Raw genomic sequence first — 15098 nt, 5'->3', positions numbered from 1 at the left:
CCAAAGAGATACGAATAACACATTGCTAGACTGGGTTTAATTTTTGTTGACAAAATATTTCTTCAACTCTACTTTCATTCTGTGGCTTTTTAAGTTAGTATTTGGATCTGTTGGTAACAGCTTCATGTTAAAACCAGAATATTTTGAAAGTACGAAAGTCCAGCGTCCCCAGCTTTACCTGACGTGTTATCCCTGTTATATATTTTGAGCCTTAATGATAGTAATTTCTTGCAAGATTTAAAACTTCAGTAACTTCACTGAACTGAACCCACTGATAAAACTGCGCGTATTGCTATCTTTTAATGATTACTTTGGTCGAGGACAGGCTGAAGAACTGTGGAAACCTTAAGGTTTAGAAGCTGCTGTTCATTGTTGAGGTTGCTCTTCGCTCTGTTTCACATGGACCTGGACAGTGATGAGCAGTTTTAGTCTTTCTCCGTTTTACTGAACGCTTTCTGAGAGCGAGCTGAGGTTATGGGCTTCTAGGTGACATTGCCCACCTGCACAATTCCCACCTGCTTCACCATAAGCCATCAGGTGGCTTGGCCTGCAGATCCCAGGTGGGAGAAGACCCTTGGCCTGCCTGTTATCCATGGGCTGTAATTTAGTCCTTTATCACAATACAGTTTCTATTCTTCAGACGGATGTAGGGTATGGCAATGCTGAATTTTTGTTGTGCAGGGAATGTGAAGTTGCAGAAGTTCAGTGTGTGTCAAGCCCCGTTAGTGTGCACTGGCCATTCTGTCCCCTCCTCCTTGAAGCAGATATGCAAACTTTTTAATTTACCAAAGAAAGCATGGGTGTTGCTTTTCACTGTTGTATGAATATGAAAGGTTTGCATGTCCTGGGTGGATGTTATAACAAAGAATTTCTGTGGGGAATTTTATAACCACCCCACCTCTCAGACATGGTCTGAAGAGGCAGTGAAGGGCAGTTATTTACAGTGATGTCCATTTAATTCTTCTGTCTGAATCAGGGGTGAAAGCAATCAACTGTCCTTTAGGCCTTAAGAGGAGGAGTGAAGCTGTGACAGCCCCGTGGCTGGCAGAACGCTCTGTAGCCAGGGACACTGGCGGTTGTAGCTAAGCTCAAAGTGCATTTGCTCCAGTTGGTGCTTTTGGTGGGGAGGGAAAGTCATTGAATCAGCAGGTTCTGTTACCTGTTTGGGGCCTGTTTTAATCTGTGTGTAGGCAGCAGGTAATTCCTTCTGCCACACTGAAACCAGGGGGATGTACAAAGGGATTAGCAGCTCCTTTCGCTAGGCTGACTGCTCTCATGTTGCAGCCTTGCACTGAAGGGACGTTGTCTTTTCTGCTCCCAGTCCCCTGCAGAGCAAACAGGTTTGTCGGAGTCAGGCGAGGAGCCCCAGGGAGAGGTTGAGCCTCCCCACCATGCTCTGGGTCACACAGAATCAGCTGGTGAGCGCGACTCTCAGCACCCTGCTCCCGCTGTTGCCTCAGTCAGTGCTACCCCGAGTCCCGCTTCTGAAGCCCAGCTTGCTCCTAATCAACAAGAACTGGCAGGGGTAAGTGTGAACCTACTGAGTACTTCACTGCTGAGGGGATTAAAGAAACAAGTCCCTTCTGCTAGGAGGGACCCGATACTGTTTGCTTCAGGCAGTGCAGCGCTGTCTCTGATCGCAAGTGTTAGTGCCGTCTAAGCTGTTGTTCCAAGAGCGGAAATGATATTTGTTTGGGACTCCCTAGTGGGTATAATTATAGAAGATGTCAAGTATTAATATGAAAATTTAGGGTGTAAACTGTGTTTGCTAAGGATAAGAGCCCTTCTAAACGAGTGGGGAAGTGGGTTTATACAAGGGATCAGCTCGACAAAGTGAGCAGCTAGCACTTTGTCTCCACTGGATGTAGATGTGAGCTTGGCCTGCTGGCCTGTAATGTGCTTAATGGAGTAAAAGCAGCAAAAGAAAGGTGATAAAACAGAACCTAGAGTTTAGGTACTGGGGGGAAAAAAAACCCAAACAAACAGTACCTTGAGGTCAGAAAAGCTGTCAGGGTTATTAATTTAAGGTATTTTCTACTGGTGGTAAAGCAGACTGTTTTTGGAAAGGTTGGATAACTACATGACTGCTACCATACAGCCTTTCTCAGCAGTTTTAAAAGTGTTCCTAATTGTCCTGGTTGGTGGGCCAGGTGCATCTTGGTGCAGGTGAGTGTCACTGCTCACTGACCACACACACTGGGCAAGTGCTCTTTGACAAATCTTTGCCTGTTAAGGCTGCTCCACGCAGTCCCTGCACCCTTTTCTTGCACTAGTGGGTTTTTGTTGTCTTCCCAAGAATGGACCATTTCAAGTAAACCCAGTGCAGAATGGATTATCCTGACATGGTAGCAACACTTGTAGGTTAAGCACCTTTTGGTGTCCAGCCTGAGACTTGATCTGCTGCAGAAATTCTTCTATTTGAGTTTTAGTAGAAAATTTATAGTTGTTAAGGGTTAATATTTTAAAATATAGCTGGTAAGTGTAGTCACAGACATTTGTGTTGGTTTTCTGCTGTTTGCAATTGCTGGTGTTACTAGAACCGGCCGAGAGAACTGTATTAATCGGACTTTTGGGAAACCTGCAGCAAGTGGTCGTTATCTTTAGACTTGTTCTGAAAGAGCAGAAAATCTTAACCCAGTTCTGAAAGAGATTTAAGGACCTAAAGTGCTGCTGGGAAATACATGCAGGAATTATTGGCTGTACACAGCAGGTACCTGTGCGTCCTTGGAGTTTATTCTGTTCACTTAAATATATGGAGTTGTACAGTGCTCAGTAGAGGCCTGTACCCTGCCCTCACGTGTGCTGGCTCACGTTCTTCCTGTTTTCCTGTTATTTTAGGGCAAGACTGTCCCATACCCGGAAATACACAGGGGGACAGTGCACCTTCAGGGTGCTCATACTGCTTTGCTGGAGCAGTGTTTTAGATCTTTTTCCCAGGGCCTTGGGAAGAGATTAATTAGGACTGAATTCTGAACAAGAGACTCTGCACATTTCTTGTTCGCTCTGTACTGTTTGTGTGTACACAGGCACAGGTATCTTTGCTGAGACATTAACACGTGGTGGCCGGAGCTGGGTATGATGTCTTCCCTTCCAGCTGTCCCGTCCCAGCCAGCCTACGGCAGCCGGTGACCGTGCCAGCAGGACTCTGGTGTTTGAGAGGTTTTGGAAGAGAACAGCAGCCACAGCAATTCAGTAATGCTTATTTCTGTGCAGAAGGTCTGGACTACAGACTTGCTGTACCATGTGCTGAAGTCCTTTCTTATGAGACATTTTGGATCTTAAATGTATTTTCCAAAGCTGAACTCTGAAGTGTGCTTTTACAGATTTCACCTAATTATATTGACCTTTTTTTGCTTTCCCTGAATTCTCCCATCCTTCTGGTTTTGCTCCTTATTGTGAAAAAAAACCTGACAGATTTGTTAAAGCTTGTGTGAGTTCTTGTTGGTTTGTTGTAACAACTGTGAGGAGGAGATGGGTGTAAAGCAGTATTAGTACTTCAGTATGGGCTGGTTAGTTACTTTTGTTTCCGCTTTTAAAAAGCAGTTAGTAGCCTTTAGAAAATAATTTGATTAATTAGAAATGTGGCAGAATTGTAGAAGCCTCTTTAAAAATAATTCTAACTTTCCTGTTTTGATTTGAGATTTTGATTTCTAAAAATAAGGGTAGGAGGAAAGGAGTGAAAGGCTTCTGCTCAGAAATGAGGAATGGATTGCAGGTAGGGTTTGCATGTTGCTGGTTTAACACGTCTTCATGCAGTAACTGGCTCCATAGCACGGCTGCATGAGAAGGTGGAGCTCACACTAACACAGTTTGTGTACCCACCGTGTGCCATCGACCTTCAGCTCAGCTGTCCAGGGGTGCTGAGAGGAGTGGGGGCCTTGGCTCTGGATTCTGCAGCAATCTGTGGGTAGAGGCAGACTGGAGAGGAGAGCAAACATCGTGCTGCCACAGGGTTTGGCTTCTCGGTGTGGCTTATTCCACATTGCTTGTCATCTCAGTAGGATCTGCGGTAGATCAGGCCTCATTAGATGAGGTGTATACAGATTTTCTTGAAAGCCTTCCTACTAATGGTGAAGGATTGAGGACTATTTTACAGGATCTGTAGGAGTGAATTGGTCATGGTCATTGTTATCATGAAAACTCTTGGGATTTATCCAAGGTTGAGGAGACCTGGCAGGCCAGAGAAATGCAGAGTGAATATTGACAGCATGGTTTTAAATGAAAGCAAGGAAAGAGTGCTGTGTGTCTTTTACTGGATGCTGAGTATAACAAAATTAAACAGTTACAAACCACTTTTTTATGAGAACAGTTAAAACCCAGATCCCAGGAGCACTGGGAACTCTGCAGCGGGGTTACATGTGCGTATTCTCATTCACTGGAAACCAGAAAATCAAACCTGGCTATCGTAAGTGCTTGGGCAGGCTGGGATACAGGCATAAGTGCAGTGCTCTGGCCTTCAGGTCTCCTCTCCTCCTTGTCAACATTGTCTCTGCCTGGGGATCAGCTGAGGGGATTATGAATTGTTTCTTCTCTGCCCTTTAAATTCCTGAGCCTCTGAAATATTTAAATCTGTTGTTGCGTTTGTCTGGTAGGAGTTGTTCACAAGGTCGGTTCTGACTTCCCTGAGCAGAAGTAACAGTGTGAGTAGTGTGTGAAGAGGTTGGTCAGTACCGTACCAGATGATCTCAATATTTAGATGCCACTGTAGGAAAAAATACGAAAGGGAAGTCCTTTTTTAATCTTTGCGGTGTCTGCTTTGACTGGAGTTGGCAGTGTCGGTCACTGCTTTGGGCTCCTGCATGGCTTTGATCTCCTGAAACCTCTTGGGCCACAAGGCATGGAATAATTCAAAGCACAGTTACTTGGCTCAGTTTTGCCCTTGGTAGTCACAGAGTTGGGTCTGGATATCGAGGCTCCTTGCCCACCAGGTGCAGTGATGGTGTGTTCAGCTGTGCCTGCATCAACAGATTGACAGTTCTGGGATAACCTGGAGCTTGTGCTACACACAATTGACTTTTTGTCTGTATTACCCAAGCATTGAGGATACAGCACAGGTCAGTAACAGTGTAAGGAGCTATTGATATTCAGGGGGAAATCACTTGTTGGTTTTTAAGGACTTTTGCGCATCAAGATCTGCAGTTCCATTCATGCAAGTTTTTTTTACCAATCGGTTTCATTTTGCTTTCAAGATTTCTGCTGAATATTAACACAAATTGCAGACGTGCAGGACAGATCTTTCTATGCCAAACAGAATTGCTTTCTGACTCCAGGTGCTGCTTGCTGAAATGGATTGACAGCAGGGTCTTCCACCTCAGCCTAGGCTTTTCTGTTAATGTAAAACAACATAGAAAACACTTTAAGCTTAATTGCTTGGGCAAAACGCTGTGTAAGTGGGTTTTCATTAGTGTGGAGTGATGGTACAGTAGTACCTACATTGTGATACAAGCAGTGCTAAGGAGGAAATGTCCTTCCTGGTGTCCTTGTATCCAAGGAGTGTCTTTCAGGTGGTGATCTTGGGCAGCCTCAGCACGTCCTGTTGTCTTGCCTGGTCCTTGTGTGTCTGCCTGTTCTCAGTGCCAGAGTACATGGAGAAGGATGAGCTTGGGGGCTGCAGCAGCTTTGTCCACAGGCTCCATTCCCCTCCGTGCCAGCCAAGTGGGGCTGCCAAGGGGAGGTGTTCAACTGTTCTAGGGCAGGAGCGGGGCTGGGGAGAAGGTCCAGGATGTTGAGAGGGTTTGTAATGAGGTGGACATGCTAACACCCTGTGGTCACCTTCCGTAGTGAAAGGAATCCGTCATGGGGTTGTGTTTTGCAGGAACAGGCAAAGTTAAATCAGCTGAGGAACTGGCAGAGCAAGTTGGAGACTTAGAAATCCTCAGGAAAGATGCAAAACTTCTGTGCAAAGGCTCTTTGAATATAGTGGTAGTTGCTAGCTTGTGGTGCCTCCTGTTTTGTAGTGGTGTTGTCTGCCCATCACTGATTCCTATCAAAATACAGTACTGGGTCATGGAGCATGCTTTGGAAGCTGTTCCTCTGGTGCTGTGTGTTGGTGAAGGAGCTGATGTCGGTTGTGTTACTTAAAGGGCTTTGGAATGAACTCCAGACAAGGGATTTGTCATGGTGAGCTTGGAACTTCGGTGATGTTTTCAAAATCAAATCAAATTTGACAGTTGTCATCTTCAGATTTTCAGTATAGAGCAAATGTAACTGTAATAATTGCTGTAGTCACCGAAGGTGTTAGTGCTTGGACATGAATTTTCGAGTATCTTATTTCTAAATGACGTATTTTGTATTAATCTTATTTAATAGTATCCAGGTGAAACTCCATACACCTACATGTAAGTCATAAAAATACTGCTTTGCCTTGAGTTTACGTTATTGACAATAAAAGAAAATACCTCAAACTGGTGATTAAAACATGTGGATGTGACCAAAGAGATTGAAATGCTCAGTGTGTGATTTCTGTTTTGTCCCTGTCATCTAATTTCAGAGATCAGCGGATGGATCAAGTCCAGAGGATGGAGATGGTAAGAGATTAGAATCTAAGATTAAAATGCACAAGTTTGTCTTTCTGGGAGTTTGTGCATTTTCTCTAATTGCTTTTCTCTACAGAATCTGATCGAGAGGATGGGAGCTATTGCCCACCCATAAAGCGTGAGAGAACTTCGTCCTTAACTCAGTTCCCTCCTTCTCAGTCAGGTAAATGTTATTACATGAGGTGGGTTTTCTTCTTGTACTTTCTTTTCCAACAGTGTCAGCAGCCGCATTACTCTGAGCTCTGCTTTGGCTTCAGAGCGCAGCACCACGTGCTCTGTCTCTCTCTGCGATCTGTGTTAGCATGTCCAGTGGAGCCCACGGGAGGTGGGAGCTCTGGCTTTGAAAATGTTTTCAGTCTGTAAATTTTAAATTTGTAGCTTCAGCTTTTACTCTTATGCTGTTAAATTGAAGAGTTTACCAAAAATCTCTTTGGTCCGTTGTGGTGAGATTGCAGTCTCACAAATTTATAGAAATGCCACCTTTTTTCTGAGTTACTCTGCTGCCAGGCAAATCTTTTAAGTCTTGGATTGTGCTTAAGTTGTGTTAGTCCTTTCTTTTTATCCCTTTCCTTTTAAAGTGGAGAGGATTCAGTGCACTTCAAGAACATTCTCACGTGGAAATGCAAGAGAGAACAACCGCTGCCTGTCTGTGTGCACAGGCAAGGCAGCAACATCCCAGGAAGGCCATGGGTAAATTCTTGTGATCCACACACGTGGGAATGGTCATGATTGAAATTTGTGTCAGCTTCTAGAATTTATGCCTTCTCTCTTCACAGACGAAGTTTATCTTGGTCAAAAATTATTTTAGTTGGGATATGTCAGTGCTGAGGGCAGGTTGGGAGATTTTGCTGCCTTGTTTCTGTCATCGCGGTTGAAATAAAGGAGATGAAAAAAAAACCAGTAGAGGAGAGACCAGTAAAAAATATTCCTCTAACATGCAGCACATCTGGGAAGTGCAAATGAAAGATGAAAACCTTGTTATTTTGCCTTTAATTTTAAGGAAATAAGTGCCTATTGAGTTTAAAACATAGTTGCAGATATTTTATTGGCACGGTATTCTCATTTTGTGCTGCCAGTGCTGGCCTGGAGAAGAATCCCATCTCCTTAAGATCTGAATTTTCTGGACACCAGCTTAGCGGGCTTCAACGTGTGGTACCGTTAACTGAGTGCAGTGCAGGGAACTGGCATTGCTGCTGTCTGCTCACCAGTCGCTCAGTGACAGAGCATGGCCTGCTCCAAGGCAACGAACAGGTGTTTTTGTTGGTAGATTTTCTGTTAGGACAACAAAATGTGTCTCTAAAATCTCAGATATTGCTTAATGCTACCAGTTGCTAAGAAGTGGAGGAAAGCAATTTATTTAATCACTTTTCAGATTAAATCATGGCTGTTTCAGGAGTCCAGTGTACTTGTTCAAGCATCTGCTTGGCTCGTGTGTTTTGACTGGATGTGGTTATTTATTCCATTTGACTCCCTTGTTCTCTTGTGTTCATTGCTGTCAAGTAGCGACAGCTTCAACTGCAGTTGCAGCTTCCATAAAGGCTTCTTTGAATGTATTTGATGGCCTTGGTTGTGGAACACCTTTCCCTTCCCAAACCTCTTAATTCTTTTGCGGTGTTATGGCAGAGAAATCTTGCTTATATGAAACCTGCATCGTGTTTAAGCTTCAGGTAGCCTGTAATAAGAGGAGAGGATTGAAATAAAGGAAAGAAGCAAATACAAACCCAAAACTTAAATACAAGAGGCAAATGCTGCGTCTTTCAGTATAACTGTGTGCAGAGATGTTTCCTTTCTCTTTTCAACACACTTAAGTTTCTTCCATAGCCTCTTAAAAGCTAAAAGAGGTGATACATGTTGTCATACTCATGGGAAATCTCTTGTAGACAAAACCAACTTACTGTTGTTGCCTTGTCGCTCTTGTCTCCTGCACCACTTGTCGTAGCTCAGGAACTGCATTGTCTCAGAGTCTTTGTGGTGCACACAAAGTTCTTCGAGTGCACCGAACTCATTGTTGCTTGCTCCTCTAGGTCGGCAAAGGCTGGAAAAGGAATTGTCCTTTTTGCCTTTTTTTCCCCTCTTTTCTTGACTGTTGTGTTCCGAGTGCTCCATTTGCAAAGACTCTGGATGTGCTTCCTGGTTCTGTAGAAGTTCTGTCCTAGCAGAATGGCTGGAACAGAAGCTGCCTTGCTCTTAGTGCAGACTGTGCTGTTGTTCTTTAGCCTGTTGAGGAGCCCAGGCGTTCACTCCCACTCTTGAGCAGGCGTTTCACTCCTTTCTGCCCTCTCTGCCGAGGCCCTTTGGGATGTCATACATATTTTGTAATGATGTAATACGTTCTAGCTTTTAATTCCTAGTTCAGATACAATTGGGACCAGAAATCCTGTGTTTATCTTCACTCTAGAATATGAAATTTGTGCTTTCTCTGTTTAAGGAGAACTTAAAGGGGATTTTATGGACAGTGACCTGTTTATTTCTGTGGCTCTAGTTCTGCTTTAGTGTAGGATAAAGAAAAAACTAAGTGAAATAAATTACTAGAAAAGTTTTCAGTTTGCAGCCTTGATACATATGGGAACAGAGTTTATGATTAAGAACAGTGTACACAACTTCTTTTGTTTTTATTTTTCCTTGACTACAGTAACAAAGAACAACGTCTTTATGCCATCGAGCTTCTGTGAACCTTCCACAGGCAATTCCGACTCAGAACCAGGTGAGCTGTTTTTCTGACAAACTGCTGTCAGTCTGTTACGATGTGAAGTGCTTGGGTACTTGACAATTGAGACCCTGCCTGGGAGTTTTGAGGTGGTGATGGTTCTGATCTTACAGCTGATCTCTTTCTCACTTCATTGCTTGCTTTTATGCTTGCTGGAGGTAATTAGAATAACAGATATCACAGTTCTTAAATGCTTTGGTGGTGGTGGAAGACTGCAGCGTGGCTCAGCGGAGCCTCAAGATAAAACCTATATGAGATCTTTATCTAATTCAGATACTGGTTTTTGATATTGCAAATATCCACCATCTATGGTTGTGATGATGCTCAGCCATGATGGGTAAATCCTGTGTTGACAGTACTGCACATTTTGTTAATCACCGCTGTTGTGCAGATTGATTGTGTTGGTATCAGTGTAGCACATTGCTATCTTATGCTTAAATGTCATGAGAGTAATGAAGCACAGTAGGATGGTTGAGTTGTCTTGTTTCGAGTTCTTAAAAAAAAGCATTTTATAGTTATACTTTCTAAGTCCGTAGGAGCTCATTCTGTAATCACTGTGGATTTATGACTATTCACAGAATCACAGAATAGTTTGGGTTGGAAGGGACCTTAAAGATCATCCAATTCCGTACCCCTGCCATGGGCAGGGACATCCCACTGGCTCAGGCTGCCCAAGGCCCATCCAACCTGGCCTTGAACACCTCCAGGGATGGGTCTGCCACAACTTCCCAGGGCGACCTGTGCCAGTGCCTTACCACTCTCATGGTGAAGTAATTCTTCCTAATGTCCAGTCTAAATCTGCCCCTCTCCAGTTTATACCTGTTCCCCCTCGTCCTGTTACCACAAACCTTTATGAACAGCCCCTCTCCAGCTTTCTTGTAGCCCTTTCAGGTACTGGAAGATCTCTATAAGGTCTCCTCTGAGCCTTCTCTTCTCCAGGCTGAACAACCCCAACTCTCTCAGCCTGTCCTCATATGGAAGGTGCTCCAGCCCTCCGATCATCTTTGTAGCCTCCTCTGGACCCATTCCAACAGCTCCATCTCCTTCTTACATTGAGGATTCTAGAACTGGACACAATATTCCAGATGAGGTCTCACAAGAGAAAAATAGAGGGGCAGAATCCTCTCCCTCACCCTGCTGGCCACGCTGCTTTGGATGCAGCCCAGGACACGGTTTCCGGGCTGTGAGTGCACATTGCTGGCTTGTGTCCAGCTTCTCATCCCCCAGCACCCCAAGTCCTTCTCTGCAGGGCTGCTCTCAGTCACATCATCCCCCATTGTGTACAAAAATTGGGGATTGCCCTGACCCAGGTGTAGGACCTTACACTTGGCCTTGTTGAACCTCATGGGGTTCTCACAGCCCCACTTCTCCAGCCTGTCCAGGTCCCTCTTGATGACATCCCATCCTTCCAGTGTGGCAACTGCACGACTCAGCTTGGGGTCATCTGCAAACTTGCTGAGAGTGCTCTCAGTCTCGCTGTCAGTATCATTGATAAAGATATTAAACAGCACCGGTCCCAGTACAGACCCCTGAGGGACACCACTTGTCACGGATCTCCATCTGGACTTTGAGCCATTGACCACTAGTCTCTGAATACGACCATCCAACCAGTTTTTTATCCACCGTACCATCCACCCATCAAATCTGTATCTCCAATTTAGAGAGAAGGATGTTGTGTAGGATGGTGTCAAAGGCTTTACAGAAGTCTTAGATGGATCGCATCCGCCGATTTACCCGTGTCTACTGCTGCGGTTACCCCATCATAGAAAGCCAGAAGTTGGTCAGACAGGATTTGCCCCTGGTGAAGCTGTGCTGGCTGCTGTTAATCACCTCCCTGCCTTCCGTGTGCTTTAGCATAGCTTCCTGGAGGACCTGTTCCATGCCCCTCCAGGCACAGAGGTGAGGCTGACAGGTCGGGAGTTCTCAGGGTCATCTTTTCTACCCTTTTTAAAAATGGGCACAAGGTTCTCCTTCTTGCAGTCACCAGGGACTTCTCCTGACTGCCATGACTTTTCAAATATCATGGAGAGTGGCTTGGCAACCACATCTGCCAATTCCCTCAGGACTCTGGGATGCATCTCATCAGGTTCCATGGTCTTATATATGTCAAGTTCCTCAGGTGGTCACGAACCTGATCCTCCTCTACTGTGGGAGGGGGTTTACCCCCCTGGTCACCATCTTGCTGTCCCAAGTGTTTATTGGTTTTGAGATTTTGATGTTTTATCTAAAAGTCTTAACCTTTGTGAGTACAGACAAAGGAATTTTTTTTACTTTCATACTATAAAAGCGTTGGTAAAAGCTAATGCTATTACAAGAAACTAATACTAAGTGATTAAGTTTAATTTTTGGTAATTAGCAGTTGTGTGCTTGTTAGTATAACTGAAGATGACATCTGCTTTTGATTGTCCTTACCTTAGTTTGAATCTTCCTTCAAACCTCTCTGCAGTCTCTCTATCAAACTCTAAAGTCTTTCATGGAAGGAACTCCGTTGCTCTTGTGAAAATGGTCTGTTTTGTGTTTCTCCTGGAAAAAGCATTTTGAATTTTCTGTTTTAACAACTTGTGTTTGTTTGTGATGTGAATTTGCTGGGATGATTGCTGGAAATGCAGACTTCCTTTGGAAAAAAGGGAACTGGTTCTTTGGAAGTCTCCTTATGACTTTGAGTATTTACGGTACTTGTAGGTTCTTACAACAGGGAAAGCGTGAGAAATTCTGTGCCTGAAAGGATGTGTGTAGTGTGTTACAGCTGTGTCCTTGTAACGCTGTGTTTGGCTTCTAGAGGAAAAGAGCAGTGGATTCCGGCTGAAGCCACCAATACTTATCCACGGTCAGGCACCAAGCGCAGGTGAGTTCAGTGTTTCTGCAGCAATACAGAGAAGTTCAAGCGTTTTATTTACTCGGGACTGTCCCGAGACTGCTGTCGTGACTAGAAGGTGGCAACATCTGTGCTTATGCAGAAAACCCCTTGTGTCCTCGGGAGCGGCGATGCCCACATCCACGGTGTATTATGTACAGGCACATCCAGATCTTGCCTTGGATCCATCATGAATTTCTGAAATGTGTCTCCCAGTTGTCTGTGCTTAGCACACCCTGATTCAATTCTTAAAGTAGTCTTGGGCTCCATGAACTTAATTTGATGGCAAACTAGAACAAAAGGAGAGCTCCAGGAGGAGCTGAACAAGTTCTGTACTCAGTCTCGGGCCAGCAAAGTCTCCTCACTTTTGATGATAGCGTGGATTCCTTGACCCTGCTTATTCTGCTTACGGTTTGGCTCTTACAGAGTTCCTGCTTGCTGCTGTCTACCTAACCACTGTGGGCAAGACTGTAATACTGCAGCTCTTTAGGAGCTGGAGACAAAACCAAACCTGTCTTGGTAATGGAAGTTATCATTTGTTAGAGATGAGGAAACAGATTTTTTTGTTTGCAGGCAGAGGAGTAAATTAAGAAAAGGACCAAGTGTTTTTGAGCTGACGTATGAATCTTTGAACTGGGGATAGCTGTTATGTCTCGGTGGTTGTTGTGTCCTTTGCATACAGGCAGCCTGGATTGGAACCAGTTGCAGGGTATTCAGCTGGGTTGCTCTGACTAACTTCTGCTGCAGTATGTTATTGCATCAAGAGTTTATCTTTTTGTTTCAATGAAGAAAGCTGAACCTCCTGGGATTGCCATGGCCTTCTAGAGTTGGTGTTAAGATATTTTTTTTTTGTTTATTAGGTTGTTTAAGGTCAGTTGGCTTTTTGAATCGGAGCAGAATTGGTGCTCTGTCTTACTCCAGCAGGCCAAAGAGGCTGGGTTAATTCAAAGAGCCAAAAGGCTGTTAAATGAAACAATATGTGAGATTGTTACACTGCCGTTACATTGGATTGTATGAAGACTGAAAAAAAATAATTTACCAATATCTGGAAATGACCTCATTGGAAGGAGAAAAGAGGACTTGGAATGTGTAGCTGAACAATAATACATCAGTGAATAGGTTTGCTTCTGTGCTGTTCATTTCTCTTACTGACTTTTATTTCTGAGTCATTGTCATAATCTCTCCTTCTGAGCATTCCTTTGTAAGGTAGAGAATGTATTTTAAAGTGTGTTTTAAGGCTAGGAAGTTGTCTTCTCTACTTGGGACTGATTCTGTTTTGAGGCTGAGTGAAGGGAGGGAAAGAAGTGGAAGCTTTTTAGATGTTTGGTTTTCCATTGTATATTTTGCTGGAAGCATTTACAGAGAAGAGCAGATAAAGTTGAATTTTTCAACTTTAAGGCTTTATAGCTCTTGAAAAAAACTTTGTACTTGCAGGTCTCCCTAGCCAGAAACCGAAGGAGCAGCAGCGAAGTGTGCTTCGTCCAGCAGTGTTACAGGCGCCGCAGCCAAAAGCTTTCTCGCAGATGGGTAAATAATGCTTTTGCTTTCTAGAATACCACAGAGTGAGAAAGAAAATACAAAATCTGTTTAGTGTAGTAGTTTTTACTCGGCATCTGCCTTTGTTTTTCTAGGTTTCTCCTTTCAGAAAAGAAACATCTCAGTTGTTAAGTGTATCTGTTACGTAAGGGAGAAAACAGCTGAACCTTCAGCTTTTGTGTAGGATGGCGGTCTGACGTTGCCAGGCCTCCAGCTTTGGGGTAGTCTGTGCTTGCGTTTTGGAGTTAAGACTTCTAAGGGTGTGGATTGATAATCTCGGTTGACCATGATGTGAGAAGCTACTGCTTGTCAGTTGAACGGTGCTGGTCGACTTCAGCTAACTGCACAGTGGTAGGAAATGCCGGAGTTGCTAGGAGGTGCCTCGAGGCTTTGGGACCATTTTCTAGTTGGCACTTAGAGATACACTTTTAATTCTTAGTTTAGTTGTCAGCGTTATGCTGTTGGTGCTGCTGATAGAAAGAGACATGACTGAAAATTGGAAGTTAAAGCAAAAAACACCGGTTGAAGGTGTCAACATCTCCCAACACTAGTGTTTTCCCAGCCCCTGCCTTTTGTTATTTGGAAGTTTAGTTGGACTGAAACAGAAGGTATTTCAGTTAATGCTGCATCTGGCGTAGAACCAAACATTTCCAGCTTGATTTCTTGGCATGCCTGTTGGTACAGATCAGACTCTACAGAGGATTCAATATTGGGGTACGAGTTTTCAGTAAGTAGCTAGATCAGGCCAAAGAGGAGCCTGCTGGCTGGGAACAGCATGAGACTGGAGCAGGGTGATTGCTTTAAGCTCTATGTGTTGAAGTCCCTTTGGTATTGGTAGCAATTCGGTGACTTTCTGCTAATATGGTTCCTCGTTTGGAATTTTGATTCTGCTAAGATTTGCTGAATCGTGGTTCTTGTGTCTTGCAAAATACTATGGGAGCTCCGTAGCTTACATTGCGATGTTTCCTGGACTTTAAACAAGAGAACAGCATACAGTTTGCTGTAGGAAACTTTCTACTTGCAGGACAATCTAAACATCTAAACAACTTATGACACTTTCTCATTCCTTCTTGCAGTTCTCAGCAGTGGCACCAATGGTGTAAATATCCCACCAGATTCTGCAGCCACATCAGAATCACCAAGTAATGCAACACTGAAAAGTTCTGACTCTGAAGACAAGGTGAGTTGGAGGAGGATTAAAGGACACTCAAGATGACGAACATGAAATTGGCATTCTCTGAGCAGGAGCATGAGTGCAGTTCCATCACTGATAGCTCCTTATCTCTCCTTACTGAGGCAGTTCATTAGGTGTAGCAGGAGATTTTATACTGTGCTAAAAATATGCCGTATTTATCTTTACCAGTTCAAGAGCTGCAGCAAAGACTTACCGAATCCACAGTTTAGGGTGGCTTTTCATACCTATTTTCGCACACAAAATATACAGAAATATACAAAAATTGCTCAG

At 43.9% G+C, this 15098-nt stretch overlaps 1 protein-coding gene across 5 annotated transcripts in view; it reads left to right on the top strand.

The window, feature by feature from the left end:
• Positions 1 to 15098, top strand: part of RANBP3 (RAN binding protein 3) — a 50941-nt gene that overhangs the window by 18724 nt on the left and 17119 nt on the right. For 2 of the 5 annotated variants that reach the window (XM_054050121.1, XM_054050120.1), the window contains exons 3-9: positions 1322 to 1525; positions 6491 to 6527; positions 6613 to 6699; positions 9169 to 9240; positions 12023 to 12088; positions 13532 to 13624; positions 14710 to 14813. In XM_054050121.1, the coding sequence (XP_053906096.1) occupies positions 1322 to 1525; positions 6491 to 6527; positions 6613 to 6699; positions 9169 to 9240; positions 12023 to 12088; positions 13532 to 13624; positions 14710 to 14813 (663 nt within the window). The remainder of the gene's footprint in view (positions 1 to 1321; positions 1526 to 6490; positions 6528 to 6612; positions 6700 to 9168; positions 9241 to 12022; positions 12089 to 13531; positions 13625 to 14709; positions 14814 to 15098) is intronic. The other 3 variants (XM_054050122.1, XM_054050123.1, XM_054050124.1) reach the window with 3 other exon arrangements.

Source organism: Cuculus canorus, chromosome 27 (genome assembly GCF_017976375.1).
Source record: "Cuculus canorus isolate bCucCan1 chromosome 27, bCucCan1.pri, whole genome shotgun sequence".
Taxonomy (NCBI): Eukaryota; Metazoa; Chordata; class Aves; order Cuculiformes; family Cuculidae; genus Cuculus; species Cuculus canorus.
This window is presented reverse-complemented; position numbering and strand designations above follow the sequence as displayed.